We start from the raw sequence: 21,537 nt of genomic DNA, 5'->3' as shown, positions 1-21,537 counted from the left end.
TTCCTGACACCCGTCTTCCAGCGCAGCCTCGGTGGGAGGGCGGGGCCTAAAGTCCCGCCACGCCCCCGCAAGATTTACATATTTATGAGGAACCATCGAGATCTTTGAAGAACCAGCTAGCCTAGAGGAGCCAGAACATCTCGCTCCTCGCGCTTTTCCGTTTCCGCTAGGACTCTGGCGGTTGGTGAGCATCATGGCAACCGTTGTAAGTGTGGGTGCATGGAGGGTGAGGAGCGAGCTCTCAGTCTCGAGTTTGAGAGAGGAGGATGCTGGAGGCCCTGACTCCTGGGTCTGAGGGAGGAGGGATCTGGGGGTTCAGACTTCTGGGTCTGAAGGAGGAGGAAGCTCGGCCTCTCAGATCTGGGGGAGAAGGGGACATGGGGGCTGGACTTCTGGATCTGAGGCGGGGAGGGGGCTGGGATCCCGGAATCTCAGGTCTGGCCCCATCATGCTATAGGAACTCCAACTTTCAAAATCCTCTTGGCGCCAGTCCTTGAGTTCCGCAGTCCTTGGCGCCAGTGTGTGATGAGGAGGGTTGTGGGACCTTGCGCTTCGAGCCATTTGGGAGCCTTGGATTGTTAGTGGTGCCAATGGCACTTGAGTTCCAAGCTGGAAGCACAGGCAGGTACCTGTTCTGTGTGTCTGAGAGCGCGAGGGCGCCTAGTGAGCCTTTAATGGGAAGAAATTGTCAAGAAACAAGAGAGTCTTAGTGGAGAGGACTAAAGGATTAGGGACCCAGAAATCGGGATCTTGTCATGCTACCGTTTTGGCCATTTTCATATTTCTAGTATTTCACACGGGTTATGTCTCAGTGTAAATGCTCAACAAATTATCACTTGAATATTTGAATGAATGAATACATGTGAATGAAGGAGAGGCCAGGAAACTTGGCCTGGCACCTCCTCAATTACCTGAATAAAGGATTTTGACCTGGCGTGGTGGCTCATGCCTGTAATCCCAGCACTCTGGGAGGTCGAGGCGGGCGGATCACTTCAGGTCAGGAGTTCGTGGCCAACGTGGCGAAACCCTGTCTCTATTAAAAATACAAAAATTAGCCAGGCGTGGTGGTGCAGGCCTGTAATCCCAGCTACTCAGAAGGCTGAGGCAGGAGAATCGCTTGAACCTGGGAGGCAGAAGTCGCAGTGAGCCAAGATCGCGCCACTGCATTCCAGCCTGGGCGACAGAGCGAGACTCTGTCTCAAAAAAAAAAAAAAAATGTGATGTGACCTGAACTTAGGGACTGGGCTGGGCTTACAGGTGCCTCAATTTCCATGATGAGCCCAGTCAAGATGGAGGAAGGGAAGGGGAGAAAGTTGTTGGTAGCTGGGGATGAGATTTGAGTCTGTTGCTCTCACCAGGGCAAGGAGGAGGAGGAGGTGGATAGGGAAGTAGAAGAGGAAGGCTATGACCAGAACTTCTGTGGAGAAAGTATTGGAAGTATGAGGGGATGGTGGGTGCTGAGTTTTGAAATGACCTTGGTTTTCATGGGGCCAGTGGGCAGCAAGGTTTTGGAGAGACTTATGGTGAAAGAGAAAGTCTTTGTAGGAGACAGTCCTTGGTAAGGGGCCTGTTTATGTTGAGAGAGCTGAATTTGGGATTCCTGGATTCATGTCTTTTTTGTGGGGCGGGGATGCCTAGTCTTCTGCTTGTAGTCTGGGGGTAATGTTCTGTGCTCCTGGGTTCCAGCTTCCTATAGGAGACAGTAGGTGGGAAGGTTCACACAGTAACAGGGAAAGCTTGTGACCATTGATGGCCAGAAAGTCTGGACGATTGGCTCCAGAGGGAGGAGGCTTCCTCTGGGCTAGATAACTGCATATCCTCTCTGGGGGAAGAAGAGAAGAAAGACCTGTGGGCTGGGCACAGTGGTTCATGCCTGTAATCCCACACTTCGGGAGGCCAAGGTAGAAGGATTGCTTGAGCCCAGGAATTTAAGACTAGCCCTGGCAACATAGCGAAACCCTGTCTCCACAAAAAAATAAGAAAATTAGGCCGGGCGTGGTGGCTCACACCTGTAATCCCAGCACTTTGGGAGGCCGAGGCGGGCAGGTCACGAGGTCAGGAGTTTTGAGAGCAGCCTGGCCAATATGGTGAAACCCTGTCTCTACTAAAAATACAAAAAAAATTAGCCAGGTGTGGTGGCACAGGCCTGTAGTCCCAGCTACTCTGGAGGCTGAGGCAGGAGAATTGCTTGAACCTGGGAGGTGAAGGTTGCAGTGAGCTGAGATCGTGCCACTGCACCCCAGCCTGGGTGACAGAGTGAGGCTCTGTCTCAAAAAAAAAAAAAAAAAAAAGAAAGAAAAAGAAAATTAACCAAATGTGGTGGGACACACCTGTAGTCCCAACTACTTGGGAGGCTGAGGTGGGAGGATTGCTTGAGCCTGGGAGGTGGAAGCCACGGCAGTCCAGCCTGGGTGGCAGAATGAGATCTTGTCTCAAAAAAAAAAACGCAAACCTGTGGGAAGGAATGAGAGTTGGGGATGGGTGGCCTTGGTTAGCATGCTAGCTTCTTAGGCTTCCTTTTCCTTATTAGAAATTATGAACTATTCCGAAGTGTCAGAAAATAATGTAACAGACACGCAAAGATCCACCACCCAGGATTGTTTTTTTGTTTTTTCTTTTTTTCCAGACAGAGTCTCACTCTGTCTCCCAGGCTGGAGTGCGGTGGTGTGACCTTGGCTCCCTGCAGCCTCTGCCTCCCATGTTCAAATGATCCTTCTGCCTCAGCCTCTCGAGTAGCTGGGACTACAGGTGTGCGTCACCACGCCCAGCTAATTTTTGTATATGTGTGTGTGTGTGTGTGTGTGTGTGTGTGTGTGTGTGTGTGTGTTAGTGATAGAGTCTTGCTCTGTTGCCCAGACTGGAGTGTAGTGGCATGATTTCTGCTCACTACAACCTCCGCCTCCTGGGTTCAAGCAATTCTGCTGCCTCAGCCTCCCAAGTACCTGGGATTACAGGTACCTGCCACCACGCCCTGCTAATTTTTTGTATTTTTAGTGTAGACTGGGTTTCACCATGTTGGCCAGGCTGGTCTCGAACTCCTGACCTCAAGTGATCCACCTGCCTTGACCTCCCAAAGTGCTGGGATTACGGGCGTGAGCCACCGTGCCTGACCTAATTTTTGTATTTTTAGTAGAGACAGGGTTTCACCATGTTGGCCAGGCTGGTCTCGAACCCCTGACCTCAAGTGATTTGCCTGCCTCAGCCTCCCAAAGTGCTGGTATTACAGGTGGGAGCCACTACGCCCAGCCTGTTGTTTTTTTTTCTTAATAGCTTTATTGAGATAGAATTCACGTACTACATAATTCACCCATTTAAAGTATACAGCTCAGTGTTTTCTAGTATATTCACAGAGTTGTGCAGCCATTTCCACAGTCAATTTTAGAACATTGTCATCACCCCAAAAAGAAACCGTATGTCTCTTACCTGTCACCACTAATCCTTCCATACCTCCCATCTTCAGTTCTAGGCAGTCACTAATCTTTCTCTGTATATGGATTTGCCTATTGTGGCTACTTCATATAGATGGAATCATACAATACGTGTCTTTTGTGTGTGGCTTTCAGTCAGTATAATGTTTTCAAAGTTCATCCACGTTGTAGCATGTATCAGAACTCCATTCCTGGCTGGGCGCGGTGGCTCACGCCTATAACCCCAACGCTTTGTGGCGCCGAGGCAGGTGGATCACCTGAGGTCAGGAGTTCAAGACCAGCCTGGCCAACATGGTGAAACCCCATCTTTACTAAAAAATACAAAAAAAAAAAAAAAATTAGCCAGGTGTGGTGGAGGGCACCTGTAATCCCAGCTACTTGGGAGGCTGAGGCAGGAGAATCGCTTGAACCCAGGAAGCAGAGGTTGTAGTGAGCCGAGATTGCGTCATTGCACTCCATGCACTCCAGCCTGGGTGACAGAGTGAGACTGTCTCAAAAAAAAAAAAAAAAAAAGAAAGAAAGAAAAGAATAAAGAACTCCATTCCTTTTTATGACTGAATAATATTCCGTTGCACAAATAGACCGTGTTTTATTTCGCCTTTCATCAGCTGATGGACATGTGGGTTGTTTCTATCTTTTGGCTGTTGTGAATAGTGCTGCTGTGAACACTCGTGTCCATGTTTTGTGTGGACCTCTGGGGGGGTCCTGAATTGTCACGGGTGGTGTTTACTCACCTCCCTCCCTGATGTGAGAAGGAGTGGTAGCTGGCTCCTCTCTTTGGAGAACTGTCAACATTGGAGGCCTCAGTATATTCTTGGTGAATGAGCTCAGCACTTTGGAGTATCACTTATGCAAACCACAGACACTGAGTCCCGAGGTGAACAAGAGAGACACAGGCCATGCCCTTCATGGGACTCATGTCCACTGGAGCCGAGAATATTGATCCATCCATCTCCCTCAGGAATGTGACATCACATGGGGAGATCAGGCTCCCAGGGAAGCCTTTCACCTGTCTGAATGTCTAGAGGTCCTAGAACTAGCCTGGCAGGGGTGGTGGTCAGAAAGGGCCTCCCCTAGGGGGCAGCACTTGATCTAATTCAGTGAGAGGGCAGGGAGAGCAGTCTGGACTCAGGGGCCAGCATGTGCAAGGCCTGGTGGTTGAGAACTGGGGCCGCCTGGTACAAGGGATGCTGGGAAATCAGCAGGGCCCAGAGCATGTGCAGCTCCATGCCTGCTCCTCATTGGTGTCTGTCCTTATGGAGCTCACAGTTATTAGAAATGGGGAGGACTTGTCTGGGTATGGTGGTTCACGCCTGTAATCCCAGCACTTTGGGAGGCCTTGGCGGGCAGATCGGTTGAGGTCAGGAGTTCGAGACCAGCCTGGCCAACCCCAGTAGAGATGGGCGAAACCCCATCTCTACTAAAAATACAAAAGAAATTAGCCAGGTATGGTGGTGTGAGCCTGTAGTCCCAGCTACTCAGGAGGCTGAGGCAGGAGAATCGCTTAAACCCAGGAGGTGGAGGTTGCAGTGAGCTGAGATCGGGCCACTGCACTCCAACCTGGGCGACAGAGCAGACTCCGTCTCAAAAAATTAAAAAAAAAAAAAAGAAATAGGGAGGACTTTGCCGGGCACAATGGCTCATGCCCATAATCCCAGCGCTCTGGGAGACCAAGGCTGGCGTATCACTTGAGGCCAGGAGTTTGAGACCAGCCTGGCCAGCATGGCAAAACCCCATCTCTAGGTGTTTATACAAAAATTAGCTGGGTGTGTTGACACACGCCTGTAATCGCAGCTACTCAGAAGGCTAAGGCAGAGAATTGCTTGAACCCAGGAGGCGGAGGTTGCAGTGAGCCGAGATTAGACCACTGCACTCCAGCCTGGGTGACAGAGCGAGACTTCGTCTCAAAAGAAAAAAAAGAAACGGGGAGGATTTCATTCATTCACCAAATAACCAAATACATGCTGGACCCTGAGGACCGAGCTGTGGATGAGACAGACAGTCCTTGTCTTCCTGGGGCTCAACCAACCAGCCATTAGGCAGTGACAGGCAAGAGGGGTGGTGGGGGGTGACTGGTGCCTGATCCATCGCCTGCCTGTGAGGGGAAGGAGTGGAAAGGACCATCTCATGGGAGGGACAGAGGAGGGGTTGGTGAAAGCTGAGACCACACTAGTCCTCTGACACATCTTCTTGCACCCCCAGACAGCCACAACCAAAGTCCCGGAGATCCGTGATGTGACAAGGATTGAGCGAATCGGTGAGTGAGTTGGGTCAGGAATAGGACCTAAGCCCTGCCTGCCATGTGCCCTGACAGAGCAAACCTATTGAGGACCCCTAAGATGGAGAGGGAGGTGGCCTGCACACCAACTGCCCCCCCACTACCATTCCCCCACTCGCCCTGTCTAATGGGGGAGGTGGATCCTCAGTTCCAGAGTTGGGTCAGATGATGCACTGGGGACCAGGCTGCTAGCCTGGCTATCCTGGTGGGGTTCCCGGGTATATTTGCCTGGAAGTCATAGATATTTACTGGGTGCTTTACTGGGTTTGGCCTCATATACCCAGTACACACTGTGGGGTGAGTTCCCTGAGGGCAGGGACCAGGTCTGTCTCATTCCTAGCTGTGTCCCTAGCACAGGACCTGACAGAGCGGATGATCAAGAGATAACCACTGAATGCACGAGTTTGCGTCCTGTGGAACCCTTGCAGTAGCCCCATGAGGTGCATATTGTAACTGTTAGCTAAGGGAACTGAATTTTCAGAACAGCTAAATCACTGGCCCCGGCTCACACAGAGCAGGAAGTTGGGACGCAGTGAGGCCAGCAGGGTGCGCTCTCACAAAGAGCTTTACCAGCAGGGAAGAGACCGCATTCATTCATGCAGCAGGCTCACTCATTCAGGGCCTCCGAGAAAGGCAGTAAGGGCTCCTGGCTGTGAACATGGGTTTTAGAAGCCCAGCGCTGGATTCCTGGAGCTTAGCTCTGCCACTTTTCCATCATGTGGCCAGGGACTAGTTCCTCTCTGTGCCTCAGTTTCCTTATCTGCAAGATGAAGCTAAGATAGTTCACCTCATCAGTTAATGTAAGATTCAATAAGGTAGTTCATAGAAAGCACTTTGGGTCTGTGTGCCAACACTGTTTCATCTATTAAAAGTGCCGGGGCACTGGGCGCAGTGGCTCATGCCTGTAATCCCAGCACTTTGGAAGGCCAAGGTGGGCGGATCACCTGAGGTCAGGAATTTGAGACCAGCCTGGCCAACATGGTGAAACCTCGTCTCTACTAAAAATACCAAAATTTGCTGGGCATGGTGGCGCGTGCCTGTAATCCCAGCTACTCGGGAGGCTGAGGCAGGAAAACCACTTGAATGAGGAGGTGGAGGTTGCAGTGAGCCAAGATCATACCATTGCATTCCAGCCTGGGTGACAAGAGTGAAACTCTGTCTCTAAATAAATAAATAAATAAAAGTGCCAAGACTGGGCGCTGTAGCTCACGCCTGTAATCCCAGCACTTTGGGAGGCCAAGGTGGGTGGATCACCTGAAGTCAGGAGTTTGAGACCAGCTTGGCCAACATGGTGAAACCCTGTCTCTACTAAAAATACAAAAATTAGCCAGGCATGGTGGTGCATACCTATAGTCCCAGCTACTAGGGAGGATGGCTTGAACCTGGGAGGCAGAGGTTGCAGTGAGCCAATATCGTGCCACTGCACTCCAGCTTGGGTGACAGAGTGACTCCATCTCAAAAACAAACAAAAAGTGCCAAGTATGGCCGGGCACGATGGGTCACGCCTGTAATCCCAGCACTTTGAGAGGTGGAGGCAGGAGGACTGCTTGAATCAGGAGTTCAAGACCAGCCTGAGCCACATAGTGTGATCCTGTCTCTAAAAAAGAAAAACATCAAAAAATTAGCCGTCAGTGGTGGTGCATGCCTGAGTCCCAGCTACTTGGGAGAACTCCTTGAACCAAGGAGGTTCAAGCTGTGGTGAGATGTGACTGCGCCACTGCACTCCAGCCTGGGCGACAGAGCAAGACTCCGTCTCCAAAAAAAAAAAACAAACTTTTTTTTTTGAGAAAGGGTCTCACTCTGTCGCCCAGGCTGGAGTGCGGTGGTGCGATCTCGGCTCACTGCAAGCTCCGCCTCCCGGGTTCACGCCATTCTCCTGCCTCAGCCTCCCGAGTAGCTGGGACTACAGTCGTCTGCCACCACGCCCAGCTAATTTTTGTATTTTTAGTAGAGACGGGGTTTCACCATGTTGGCCAGGCTGGTCTCGAACTCCTGACCTCCAGTGATCTGCCCGCCTCAGCCTCCCAAAGTGCTGGGATTACAGGCAGGAGCCACCGCGCCCGGCCCCAGCCAGGGCTCTTTTTTTGCAGGGTCATATGGAATAAACTGAAAACATGTGGGTGCTGTGTAAGCCATAAACACGAAGTAATTGTGATCATTAGCCCTTGTGGTTAGTTCTTGGTACAATTATGTGCTTAATCAGGCCTCAGTGACTTTTGTTTAACTAGGATGCATCCTCAGAGCAGCTCCCGTTCATTGAGCATTTACCACGTTCAGCCATCTTCCTAGGGAGGCTTTTGGGATATCCTTCCCATGTGCCCCATCATTCCCCCAACCCCTGCTCACTACTCCCACCCACCCCTTTGACAAAGAAGGAAACCAGGGCTCTGAGGGGTCAGGCCATACGTGCAGCAAGCTGGCTAGTAATTGAGTCTTTGTTCTTTCCCTTCATATAGGTGCCCACTCCCACATCCGGGGACTGGGGCTGGACGATGCCTTGGAGCCTCGGCAGGTAGAGCAGAGGAGGCTGGGGTGTGAGGGCCTCTCCATGAAGGTCTTGGGTAGTGGGTACCCAGGGCCCTGGGGAGTGTGGGGACTATGTTACGGTCTGCTGGACCTTTGGCTACATACCCATAAACTTCAGCCACACGTGGGTTTTCTTGGTACTAAAGAATTGGTTAGGCTAGGTGTGGTGGCTCATGCCTGTAATCTCAGCACTTTGGGAGGCCAAGATGGGTGGGTCACCCGAGGTCAGAGTTCAAGACCAGCCTGACCAACACGGTGAAACCCCGTCTCTACTAAAAATACAAAAATTAGCCGAGCATGGTGGTGCACGCCTATAATCCCAGGTACTCGAGAGGCTGAGGCAGGAGAATTGCTTGAACCCGGGAGGTGGAGGTTGCAGTGAGCCGAGATTGTGCCACTGCCCTCCAGCCTGGGTGACATCTCAAAAAAAAAAAAAAAAAATTGGGAGTGGGTAGCAATTGCTTTGCCACCTTAAAAAAAAATTAGGCTGGGTGCAATGGCTCACACTTGTAATCCCAACACTTTGGGAGGCTGAGGTGGGAAGGTTGCTTGAGCCTAAGAGCTTGCTTGAGGCCAGCCTGGGTAGCATAGTGAGACCCCATCTCTACAAAAAATCTAAAAAATTAGCTGGATATGGTGGTGCACATTTGTGGTCCCAGCTACTCAAGAGGCTGAAGTGGAAGGATCTCTTCATCCCTAGAGGTCAAGGCTACAGTGAGCCTCGTCGTACCACTGTACTTCAGCCTGGGTGACAGAGCAAGATCTTGTCTCCAGAAAAAAAAAAAAAAAAAGTGGAGAAAGCTTTTTTGGCTTTTCCTAGAAGTCCCAGCTAGTAATGTCTGCTTCCATCTCACTAGCCAGGATGTGGTAGAAATGCCGTGGTAGCCCCGTAGGAAATCACCTAATGTACTGCCTCCCACCCACAGGCTTCACAGGGCATGGTGGGTCAGCTGGCGGCACGGCGGGCAGCCGGCGTGGTGCTGGAGATGATCCGGGAAGGGAAGATTGCCGGGCGGGCAGTCCTTATTGCTGGCCAGCCAGGCACGGGGAAGACGGCCATCGCCATGGGTAAGAAACCTCCCAGGGCAGGGAGTTCCCTGCTAAATAACTCCTCCTGTGTAAGTCAGGGTCAGGATGAGCCGCATTTCACAGATGACCCAAAATGGCAGTGGCTTAAACACTCAGAATTCATTCTCGCTCATGGAAGAATCTAGAGGTAGGCCATTTGGGGCGTATTAAGCAGTTCCAGGAGGTCTTCCATCTTCCTGCCTCATCATCCTCTGCACTTGGTTCCAGTGTCAAGAGGACGTCGTGTTCCAAGAGGGCTGCCGGAGCTCCAGCCTCCCCACTCATAATCCAGGCAGCAGGAAGAAAGGAGTTGCCATGAGGATGAACCCCCTCCAGTTGGCTTCTTTTTTTTTTTTTTTTTGAGACGGAGTCTCGCTCTTTCACCCAGGCTGGAGTGCAGTGGCGTGATCTCGGCTCATTGCAGGCTCCGCCCCCCAGGGTTCACACCATTCTCCTGCCTCAGCCTCCCGCGTAGCTGGGACTACAGGCGCCTGCCACCTCGCCCGGCTAATTTTTTGTATTTTTAGTAGAGACGGGGTTTCACCGTGTTAGCCAGGATGGTCTCGATCTCCTGACCTCGTGATCCGCCCGCCTCGGCCTCCCAAAGTGCTGGGATTACAGGCGTGAGCCACCGCACCCGGCCGCAGTTGGCTTCTTTTAAGCAGTCATCTTGGAAATCCTCCATGCTTCTGCTTATATCTCATTGACTAGAATTTAATCATGATCACACTCTGCTTCAGGGGAGGCTGGCACATTAAAGGTTTTTTTTAAATTTCATAATTTGGACAATTTTTGCCTTAAGAAAATGAGGATTCTTCTGTTGGGCAAGAGGTGGTTGTAAAAATAAAAATTTTTTTTTTTAAAAAAAGGAAAGAAAATGAGGGTTCTGGAACTAAGGAAGAAGGGGAAGGTGGGTATTGAGGAGTCACCCAGCAGTCTGTGTTGCAGTCCACTAGTGGTTTGTGATCTTTTCACTCCCAGCTGTTCCTCTTGTTCCTTGTTGAACTCCTATTTATCCTTCAAAACCCTACTTCAGCATCTCTGCCCTATTGAAGCTTTTCCTAACCCACTGCTCTTCCCACTCACTCCCACCTCTGTGCTGAGGCTGGGGCCAGGCAGGGAGAATCAGAGTTAACAGCCAGGTCTTCAGTGAAGATAAAGCAGTGCCTGTTGGGGTGCCAGGTCTTGGACTGGACACTGGGGACCCATAGATGAGTTAGACCAAGGCCTGACTTCAAAGAGCTCCTGGTCTGGAGAAGGTGGTCATGAACATGATCCCTTCCAAGGCGACATGTGTTACAATGGAGGTAGCACGTGACAGAGGAGGCTCCTGACCTTGGTAGGAAAACAGGGCATGTGGTGGCATTTGTCAGTAGAGGCTTCCAGAGAAGCGGATACCTAAGCTAAGCCTAGTAGGATGGCCAGGAGGCTTCTGGGCGGACACTGGGGACAGCATGTCCAGGCCCAGAATGTGGCACACACAGCACCTTCCTTCCCTCCATCCTTTCTGCTTTCCTCCTCTTCTTTTTTTCTGAGACAGAGTTTCACTCTGTCGCTCAGGCTGAAGTGCAATGGTGTGATCTTGGCTCACTGCAACCTCTGCCTCCCAGGTTCAAGTGATCCTCCTGCCTCAGCCTCCCAAGTAGCTGGGATTACAGATGTGTGCCACCACACCCAACTAATTTTTGTATTTTTAGTAGAAATGAGATTTTACCGTGTTGGCCAGGCTGGTCCCAAACTCCTGACCTCAGGTGATCCACCCACCTGCCTCGGCCTCCCAAAGTGCTGGGATCACAGGCGTGAGCCACTGTGCCCGGCCGCGCCTTTCCTCTTCTTGTGTCTCCTGGGCAAAGCCTCCTGCAGTCCAAACCCTGTACTGGGCAGCACTGGGGTGAGGCCAGCCTCGCCCTGGGGGGGGACGCTCCTTAGTCTAATGAAAGAGACAGAGAGGACCCCTGGTGTCCCCAGATGGCATAGGCCATGCTCGTCCACTCAGTCCTCAGCAGATACTTGCTGAGTTCTGTGATGAGGGCCATTGTGCATCCGCAAAGGGGACTAAGAGGTCCCACTTGACACTGGGCAGGAGGGTGTGGCATCAGCCTGTCTGTAAGGGCGTGCCCTACATTGGACCAAACCTTGTGGCCAGGGAGCTGGAAGGAAAGGTCTGGCGCTCAGAGCCATTGCTGGAGACAGCCCTGCTTCCTGCCAGCCACCCCAGGCCACAGGCAGTAGAGCGCCCTGCCCTGTGCCAGTTTCAGGCTGTGCAACTGTGTTACTGCTGAGCACCAGTGCCTGCCTGCCCACCCATAGTCACTTCTAAGCAGGGTGTCATCCCATGCCGGCACCTGTTCTGTTATTATCCCCATTAGACGGGGAAACTGAGGCTCAGGGAGCAGTTGAGATCGCTCAAGATCACACAGCACCAACTGCACTAAGTGGTGGATCTGGGATCGGAACCGAGGCAGTCTGCCTTCATCACTTGTAGCTATTACGTCGGCTCCTTGGCTTTCGTCCCTGGTCCCCTTCGCCCAGCTCTGAGGCTAGACAGCTCGTAGAGGCTGGGAGACTGAGGTGTGGCGAGGTTCTAGGCTGTACCCTCTGGGCAATGTGGGATTCTGAGCCAGGCCTGCCGGAGCAGCCTGCCCTCCCTGGCTTCTCACTCACTGTCTGCCTCGTGGCTAAACCCCGCTCTCCAGTTCCCCCTCCCCAGGGCTCTGCTCAGCTCGGAGCCAAGTCCTTACATGTAGGATGGCACTGAACCCTCTTTCCTGGGGTAGGAGAAGAGCTAGTTTGCCACAGAGCACGTGTCGGGGACCTGGTGCCCGAGCGGCTTCACCTACCCAGACTGCCTCCTTCCCAGGCATGGCGCAGGCCCTGGGCCCTGACACGCCATTCACAGCCATCGCTGGCAGTGAAATCTTCTCCCTGGAGATGAGCAAGACCGAGGCGCTGACGCAGGCCTTCCGGCGGTCCATTGGCGTTCGCATCAAGTAAGCGGGGGACCCGAGGCGGGTGCCAGTCCCCAGAGCCTGGGAGCAACCCCGAGCCCCGGGCGGCTTGTCCTTTGTCCCAGAGCTCGTGGAAGCTTGTGATTCCTGAGGGCCCGGGTGTCAGGCTGTCTCCTCAGATCTGCTCTCTGGCTAGGGAGGAGACGGAGATCATCGAAGGGGAGGTGGTGGAGATCCAGATTGATCGACCGGCAACAGGGACGGTGAGTCTGTGCGAGTCTGTACCCTGCTGAGGCCACCTCCAGCGCCAGCGTTGGAGAGAGTAGATGTCAGGTCTTCACTGAGGTCAGAATCCCATGGAATGTTCTAGCTGCAGACTAGAGCCATGTACATGCCTACAGTAGGAGGTCAGTTAACTTGACAGTGGCTTATCCCCTTATGAGGGACATTATGGGCAATAGAAACTGAGGCAGTACAATAAGGAGAGAGATCTGTTAGTGAGTTCCCAGCAGACCTCAAAACCCAACAGACTTCAAAACCCGTTCTGTGGCCGAAAGGCACGTCCTGTCCAGCTTACATGATACGGGTGATTTGCTCTCTCTTTTTTTTTTTTGTTTTTGAGACAGAGTCTCCCTCTGTCCCCCAGACTGGAATGCAGTGGTGCAATCTCGGCTCACTGCAACCTCTGCCTCCCGGGTTCAAGTGATTCTCCTGCCTCAGCCTTCCGAGTAGCTGGGATTGCAGGTGCGTGCCACCACACCCGGCTAATATTTGTATTTTTAGTAGAGACGGGGTTGCACCATGTTGGCCAGGCTGGTCTCGAACTCCTGACCTCGTGATCTGCCCACCTTGGCCTCCCAAAGTGCTGGGATTACAGGCGTGAGCCACCATACCTGGCCTTTTTGTTTGTTTGTTTTGTTTTGTTTTGTTTTTTACAATTTCTGTTTTCTCCTTTTTGCATAGCTGTGTTTTCTGATTTTGTGATCAACAAAAACACCTTGTATTTGGGTATAAAATAGGAATGTCAAAGTGTGACCTGTGGCAATTTTGCAAGACCTCGGGCCTATGTTGTTTTTGATAGACTTTATTTTTTAGGCGTGTTGTTTGTTTACTATTTTTATTTTTTATTTTTATTTTATTTTATTATTTTTTTTTGAGATGGAGTCTTGCTCTGTTGCCCAGGCTGGGGTGCAGTGGCACGATCTCGGCTCACTGCAAGCTCTGCCTCCCGGGTTCACGCCATTTTCCTGCCTCAGCCTCCCGAGTAGCTGGGACTACAGGCACCTGCCACCACGCCCGGCTAATTTTTTGTATTTTTAGTAGAGATGGGGTTTCACTGTGGTCTCGATCTCCTGACCTTGTGATCTGCCTGCCTCGGCCTCCCAAAGTGCTGGGAGTACAAGCGTGAGCCACCACGCCCTGCCTGTTTACTATTTTTATTAAGAGCTTTATTGAGTTTTGGCCGGGCGCAGTGGCTCACACCTGTAATCCCAGCACTTTGGGAGGTTGAGGTGGGCGATCACTTGAGGTCAGGAGTTTGAAACGAGCCTGACCAACATGGTGAAACCCTGTCTATACTGAAAATACGAAATGGCCAGGCGCAGTGGTTCACGCCTATAATCCCAGCACTTTGGGAGGCTGAGGCGGGAGGATCACCTGAGGTCAGGAGTTCAAGACCAGCCTGACCAACATGGTGAAACCCTGTCTCTACTAAAAATACAAAAAATTAGCTTGGCGTGGTGGTGAGTGCCTGTAATCCCAGCTACTTGGGAGGCTAAAGCAGGAGAATCGCTTGAATCTGGGAGGCGGAGGTTGCAATAAGCCAAGATCACACCATTGCACTCCAGCCTGGGCAACAAGAGCGAAACTCCTCTCAAAAAAAATAAATAGCCGGGCGCAGTGGCTCACGCTTGTAATCCCAGCACTTTGGGAGGCCGAGGCGGGCGGATCACGAGGTCAGGAGATCGAGACCACGGTGAAACCCCGTCTCTACTAAAAAATACAAAAAATTAGCCGGGCGTGGTGGCGGGCGCCAGTAGTCCCAGCTACTCGGAGAGGCTGAGGCAGGAGAATGGCATGAACCCGGGAGGCGGAGCTTGCAGTGAGCCGAGACTGCGCCACTGCACTCCAGCCTGGGCGACAGAGCGAGACTCCGTCTCAAAAAAAAAAAAGAATAAATAAATAATAAAAATACAAAACAATTAGCTGGGCATGGTGGCACACATCTGTAATCCCAGCTACTTGGGAGGCTGAGGCAGGAGAACTACTGGAACCCGGAGGTGGAGGTTGGAGTGAGCTGAGATCGCACCACTGCACTCCAGCCTGGGTGACAGAGCAAGACTCCATCTCAAAAAAAAAAAAAAGAGCTTTATTCGCCAGGCGCAGTAGCTCACGCCTATAATCCCAGCACTTTGGGAGGCCGAGGCGGGCAGATCACAAGGTCAGAAGATCGAGACCATCCTGGCTATCACGGTGAAACCCCGTCTCTACTAAAAATACAAAAATCAGCCATGCGTGGTGGCGGGCACCTGTAGTCCCAGCTACTCGGGAGGCTGAGGCAGGAGAATGGCGTGAACCCAGGAGGCAGAGCTTACAGTGAGCCGAGATCGCGCTACTGCACTCCAGCGTGGGCGACAGAGCAAGACTCCGTCTCAAAAAAAAAAAAAAGAACTTTATTGAGTTTTAATTGACATACAGAAAGCTGTACACATTGCAAGTGTCCGGTATGGTCAGTTGGGACATACGTGTTCAGCCGCGGAGCCATCACCACATCAGGCTGGTGAGCACACTGTCTCTCTTCCCGGAAGAGCTTCCTTGTGTTGTGCCCGTTTTGAAGCTGTATAAGCAGAGGCCGGAGCAGAGCCAGAAGCTCTTCAACACTGGGGGCACTGGGGCAACATCAAGGCCCTCTCTGAGCCCCATCCCTGGCTTGTCCCCACTCTCAGGGCTCCAAGGTGGGCAAACTGACCCTCAAGACCACAGAGATGGAGACCATCTACGACCTGGGCACCAAGATGATTGAGTCCCTGACCAAGGACAAGGTCCAGGCCGGGTGAGCAGTCGGGCCATGCCAGGCAGCCAGGGGGATGGGCGAGCTTGGGCCCATTCCTTTCCTTACCCCACCCCTATCCCCCTGTAGGGATGTGATCACCATCGACAAGGCGACGGGCAAGATCTCCAAGCTGGGCCGCTCCTTCACACGTGCCCGTGACTACGATGCGATGGGCTCCCAGGTGTGGCCAGGACTCCCAGGATCCTCTCGCCCCCAGCACTGGGGTGTTTTCCTATCATCCCCTTGACCCATGGGGTCTAGATCTTCCTGTCTCCCTGACTCTTTGTCCTGGTACTCCTGGGTCTTCCCTGTAACCCTAGGACAGCTGGGCCCCTCAGCCTGGCACTATAGCTTCGCATCGCCACATGTGGCCTGTGGCTTCTGAGGTCCTCCGGGAGCCCCCATGACCCTCAGAGCTCTGGAACGCCCCTAGTCCTGACTACTTCCTGGGCCTGGGGTTTCCAGATGACCCCATTTAGCCTCCCAGCTCCATTTCCTGGAGCTCCAGTCTCCCCCAGAGGGCTTTAGGGGCCCCCTTCATGCCCTTCCCTGCCCTGTCTCCTCCATTCTCTCCCCACCCCCGCCCCATAGACCAAGTTCGTGCAGTGCCCAGATGGGGAGCTCCAGAAACGCAAGGAGGTGGTGCACACCGTGTCCCTGCACGAGATCGACGTCATCAACTCCCGCACCCAGGGCTTCCTGGCGCTCTTCTCAGGTGAGGCCCCTCCTGCCCTGCCCTGCCCCAGGCCTAGCAGCCTCCCTCGGGCTCCCTCTGTTCCTGCACTCCGAGCGGGGCCGACTTGCTCCACACCGTTTCCTATAACTCCGGCCCGTGGCTGCCTCTGTTCTCCACCTGCAAGTCCGCTTCGTCCCCACCCCTGCTGGTGCTGTGATGGGGTGTGGTCCTGCCCTCTCCCCTCCTGTGTTCTCTGCCTCTGTTCCTCCTCTCTGGGGATGTTTCAGGCTCCTCGTCCCTCCTTGCTTTGCTCCCCTTCCTCCATCCCTGGCATCATCCTTCTCTGTCTTAGCCACACTCTGGCCCTGGAACCCGCCTCCTCTCCGACTTCCCTGATGCAACCTGTGCCTCCCATAGGTGACACAGGGGAGATCAAGTCAGAAGTCCGCGAGCAGATCAATGCCAAGGTGGCCGAGTGGCGCGAGGAGGGCAAGGCGGAGATCATCCCTGGAGTGAGGACCCAGGACATGGCCGGGGCAGGCGGTGGGGTGGAGGTGGGCCGGGGAAGTGAGAGCGCAGGTGGTGACTCTCACACGCACCCCAATCCCAGGTGCTCTTCATCGACGAGGTCCACATGCTGGACATCGAGAGCTTCTCCTTCCTCAACCGGGCCCTGGAGAGTGACATGGCGCCTGTCCTGATCATGGCCACCAACCGCGGCATCACGCGGTGAGCTGGCCACAGGGGCCTCTGGGCAAAACGGGATGCTCTGGGCAGTGGGTGTGGTGAGAGGGTCAACGGGAGCCTGTGTTGACACCAGGTCAGGGAGGGACGCGTGACTGCAGTGTGTGCTCTTCGCTTACAAAGGCGGGCGGGAGGCAGCTCTGCTGCCAGAGGAAGCCCAGAGACTGTGTTCTTGCTGCCTTTCTGTCTTGCTGCTCCTTTAGCCCCCAAGGCTGCAGTTTTCAAACTGCGTGCCGAGGCACCCCAGGGTGCTGCAGGAAACTCACAGGAGTGCTGTGGGATGTTTTCTAATCTTAAGGGAAGCACAGTGACATCTGAGCTACGATTGTTCAGTCACTTCGACCCAGCAACTTCATTAACAGAACTCTTAGTGTTGTGTTTGGCCTGAGGATGCCGGGGACAGATTCCTGTGACACAGAGGGTACTGTGCTGTGCTGAAGCCTGGGAACCTCATCTCCCAGGTGTTGCCAGCACCCCGTGCATGGGAACTCTTAGTGTTGTGTTTGGCCCGAGGATGCCGGGGACAGATTCCCGTGACACAGAGGGTACTGTGCTCTGCTGAAGCCTGGGAACCTCATCTCCCAGGTGTTGCCAGCACCCTGTGTAGCTGGGATTATGGGTACCTGCCACCATGCCCGCTGGCTGTCTTCTCCACCTTGCCACATTTTGGCCCGCAGGAAGCAGGGGGATGTGGAGGGCAGGCAGCCCCCATAGGCTGTGATCCACAGGCTGCACCCCACCCTTGCACCCACATTCCATTGCACGGCACTGCTCGGGCTCAGGGCCGTACCTGGTGGCAAAGAAGGCTGGGGACTGTCAGCTCCAGCCCTGCAGCCGTGGGCCCAGCTGAAACTGGGCAGTTGGGGTGGGCATCACAAAAGGGAAGAAGCGGGCATCCTACAGAGGATGGTGGGCCGCTGTGCCTGGCTCTGTGTTTGGCTCTTTTAACTCCTTGGATCCGCGGAAGAAGCTCAGAAGGTAGATATCACCTCAGCCCCATTTTACGGGGCAGGACAGTGAGGCCCAGTGACTTGCCCAGGTCACAAGTCTAGAAGGTAGCAGGGCTGGAATTTGGTCGCTGGATGGCTGGACACTGGAAGAGACCCCCAGGGCTGACGGTGTTTTCACAGAAATTGCAGGTCAGGGCCTGGGGACTGCCCAGGGGCACCTCCTGTGGGAGGCAGCAGCTACGGGCAGCCCTGATTGTTCGTAGACTCCATATCTGAGAATCTCCTCGCTTGCTAAGATTTATTTGTAATCCCCAAATAAATATCTGCCCTGCTTTCTGCAACAAATTCAAGTTGCCTGACACCCACTTTCCCAGCTGAGTGTGAATGAGGCAACACTGCCTACTCCCTTTAGCGCTCATGCTGTAAATAAGTGTCCTTGTTGTATTCTATTTAGTTTTACATTTGTCACTTTTGTTCTTTGAGACAAGGTCTTGCTCTGTCGCCCACGCTGGAGTGCAGAGGCACCATCATGGCGCACTGCAGCCTCAGTGCCCACCACACACACACATACACACACCACCCCTGGGACTCAATCAATCCTCTGGCCTCAGCCTCCTCATCAGCTGGGACCATGGGCATGGGCCACTATGCCTAGCTAATTTTTGTTTTTGTTTTGAGATGGAGTCTAGCTCTGTCACCAGGCTGGAGTGCAGTGGCACGATCTCAGCTCACTGCAACCTCTGCCTCCCGGGTTCAAGCAGTTTTCCTGCCTCAGCCTCCCGAGTAGCTGGGATTACGGCACCCTCCACCGTGCTCGGCTAATTTTGGTATTTTTAGTAGAGATGGGGTTTCACCATATTGGCCAGGCTGGTCTCGAACTCCTGACCTCGTGATCTGCCCACCTCGGCCTCCCAAAGTGTTGGGATTACAGGGGTGAGCCACTGCTTCTGGCCTAATTTTTTTTTTTTTTTTTTTTGTATTTTTTTTGTAGAGATGGGGTTTTGCCATGTTGCCCAGGCTGGTCTCAAACTCCTGGGCTCAAGCAATCCGCCCGCCTCAGCCTCCCAAAGTGTTGTCACTTTTTTTGTGCCTTTTTTTTTTTTTTAAACTTTTTGGGGCCATTTATTGGTGATATTGCCATTTAAATGGTCCCCTGTGCACAGTGCTGAAGTGCTGTCTAGTATTCTAAGTGCAAGGAGGCTGTGATGCCTGACGGAGGAAATGCCGTGTTACAGATGCTTCGCTGAGCCCAAGTTAGAATGCTGTTGACATGAGCTCCATGTTAGAGAATAAACAGTGATGTTACATAACAAACACATGGAAATAGAAACACACGTAAATGAGGCCAGGCGCAGTAGCTCACACCTGTAATCCCAGCACTTTGGGAGGCCAAGGTGGGCGGATCACGAGGTCAAGAGAATGAGACCATCCCGGCCAACATGGTGAAACCCCGTCTCTATTAAAAATGGAAAAAATTAGCTGGGCGTGGTGGCGGGCGCCTATAGACGCAGCTACTCGGGAGGCTGAGGCAGGAGGATCGGTTGAACCCGGGAGGCAGAGGTTGCAGTGAGCTGAGATCGCGCCACTGCACTCCAGCCTCGCAACAGAGCGAGACTCCGTCTCAAAAAACAAACCAAAAAAACCAGAAACACACAAATGAAAACACACAGAGACCCAAATTATATATATATAGATTGATGAAAATATTGTAAGCAGAGGCTCGAGAGCGCCTAACCCTGTGTTCCACCAGGAGCAGTGGCTCAGGATCAGCTAACTGGAGTGTTTACGATGACTTTCTAGAACCTCACTACTGTGAATAAGGGGAGCTGACTGTATCCCCTGGCACCAGCCCTGGGCTGGCCCCGCTGCAGCAGGGAACAAGACAGGTGCAGTCCCCTCCTTTGTGAAGCTTCATGTCGAGCACGGGAGTGGGACCTTGATCCAGTAATCCTGGAGGCAGAGATCTAGCTTAAAGCAGCCCAGCTCTGCGGAAAGGTGCCCTTGGGGGACTGACGCAGTTGTGGAAGGCTGCGTCATCAGGGGGTGATGTCATCATGTGACAGGAGACGCAAGCTAAAGGTTAAGTGGTGTTGGGCCCTGTGAGTGGGTGGTGATGGGAGGTGAGAGTGTTCCCAGCAAAGGAAATGAAGAGGGAACATCCCCCTGACAGCCCCCTCTTTCTGCCTCTTCCTCAGAATCCGGGGCACCAGCTACCAGAGCCCTCACGGCATCCCCATAGACCTGCTGGACCGGCTGCTTATCGTCTCCACCACCCCCTACAGCGAGAAAGACACGAAGCAGATCCTCCGCATCCGGTGCGGGCAGGACCAGGCCGTGCGCCTGAGAGGCAGGGCTGGGGTGTACCCTGTTTGACAAATGCTCACACTGAGGTCTGGCAGAGTGGCATGGTGGCTGGGCCTGCAAGAGAGAGGCCTGAGCGGGCACCCAGACAGTGGCCTCCGATCCAGGAGCAGGAGCCACGGTGGGAAAGGGAGGCGAGGTACCCGTGACTGGTGTTGGGGCCAGCACCCTGGGGGTGGCCAGGAGGCCTAGGTTTTAGGTCCAGCCCAGCCCCTGTCTCTGTGGCTCTTCTAGCCTCAGCATTCTATGGTTCTAAGATGTAGGCGCCACATATTCCCAGTGGGGAAGAGCCAGAGGGTTGCTGTGGCCACTTCTGCTGCAGTCAGAGGCTGGGCCCTGGCTGAGCCACCCCTGTCCCCCACTGCTTGCAGGTGTGAGGAGGAAGATGTGGAGATGAGTGAGGACGCCTACACAGTGCTGACGCGCATCGGGCTGGAGACGTCACTGCGCTACGCCATCCAGCTCATCACAGCTGCCAGCCTGGTGTGCCGGAAACGCAAGGTCAGCCGGCCGAATTAGCCAGCAGGGCCAGATGGCGGCAGTGAGTGACGCAGTACTTCAGGGGCTTCCAGGGTTCCAGTTTCATCCTAGAATGTACATTTTCAGAGGCAGGGAATTTTCATCCCTCAGGATGGCTTCTGTATCGCCCAGCCTGGCCTATAGTAGGTGCTCAGTAGATCTCTGTTGACTGTGAGTAGATGCTGTTAGGTCCACCTTACAGATAAAGAAACTGGGAGCATTAGGAGATACACCTAATGCTAAAGGATGAGTTAATGGGTGCAGGAAATCAACATGGCACATGGATACATATGTAACAAACCTGCACATTGTCACATTGTGCACATGTACCCTAAAACCCTAAAGTATAATAAAAAAGAAAAAATAAAAAATAAAAAAATAAAAAAAAGAAACTGGGGAATGAAGAGGCTGGGCCCACAACCAGGAGATGGCCAGGCAGGATTTGAACCCAGGCAGTCTGGCCCAGAATGCCCTCCCCTCACATGCCACGCTCTGCTGCCTAGAGCATGGAGGTGGCATATGCTGGGGTCTGTGCCGTGAGCCTCACGGAGAGGGGCCCAACTGAGGACTCGCCCTCCTCCTCCAGGGTACGGAAGTGCAGGTGGATGACATCAAGCGGGTCTACTCACTCTTCCTGGACGAGTCCCGCTCCACGCAGTACATGAAGGAGTACCAGGACGCCTTCCTCTTCAATGAACTCAGTAAGAATCCCCACCCCACACCTGCACTGCCAGAGCCAACCTCAGAGGGAGGAAGAGGGAGCTCGGCCTAGAAGGCTCAGGCCCTGCCCCCTGGGCGACACTGACCATGTGGCCTTCCTTCTCCCCACAGAAGGTGAGACCATGGACACCTCCTGAGCTGGATGTCATCCCCCGACCCCACCCTGTTTTCTACCAGAGTTCTGACACTGTGACTTTGTATAAAATGGTTTTGAAGCTGGACCCACCCTGTGTGTGTGTGGTTGCCCTGAGCCCACAGAAAGACACC

At 53.3% G+C, this 21,537-nt stretch overlaps 1 protein-coding gene across 1 annotated transcript; it reads left to right on the top strand.

Annotated features, from left to right (window-relative positions):
• Window positions 1-27: 27 nt before the first annotated feature.
• RUVBL2 (RuvB like AAA ATPase 2) lies at window positions 28-21,491 on the top strand. Its single transcript, XM_032169229.2, has 15 exons — window positions 28-205; window positions 5,631-5,685; window positions 8,163-8,218; window positions 9,159-9,300; window positions 12,161-12,290; window positions 12,445-12,511; window positions 15,194-15,300; window positions 15,388-15,481; window positions 15,892-16,015; window positions 16,394-16,488; window positions 16,587-16,705; window positions 19,866-19,985; window positions 20,403-20,532; window positions 21,137-21,251; window positions 21,382-21,491. Exons 1-15 carry the CDS (start codon window positions 194-196, stop codon window positions 21,405-21,407), a joined length of 1,392 nt encoding a protein of 463 aa, XP_032025120.1. The 5' UTR covers window positions 28-193; the 3' UTR covers window positions 21,408-21,491.
• The last annotated feature ends 46 nt before the right edge of the window (window positions 21,492-21,537 follow it).

Source organism: Hylobates moloch, unplaced genomic scaffold, assembly GCF_009828535.3.
Source record: "Hylobates moloch isolate HMO894 unplaced genomic scaffold, HMol_V3 SCAFFOLD_12, whole genome shotgun sequence".
Classification (NCBI taxonomy): Eukaryota; Metazoa; Chordata; class Mammalia; order Primates; family Hylobatidae; genus Hylobates; species Hylobates moloch.
Note: the sequence above shows the minus strand (reverse complement) of the source record. Positions and strands in the feature narration are given on the sequence as shown.

Bases quoted from the DNA above. Each gene is read 5' to 3' on its own strand.
- RUVBL2 (XM_032169229.2), top strand. The intron at 16,016-16,393 runs GTGAGGCCCCTC...TGCCTCCCATAG, and splicing joins CTTCCTGGCGCTCTTCTCAG to GTGACACAGGGGAGATCAAG. The intron at 20,533-21,136 runs GTCAGCCGGCCG...CTCCTCCTCCAG, and splicing joins TGGTGTGCCGGAAACGCAAG to GGTACGGAAGTGCAGGTGGA.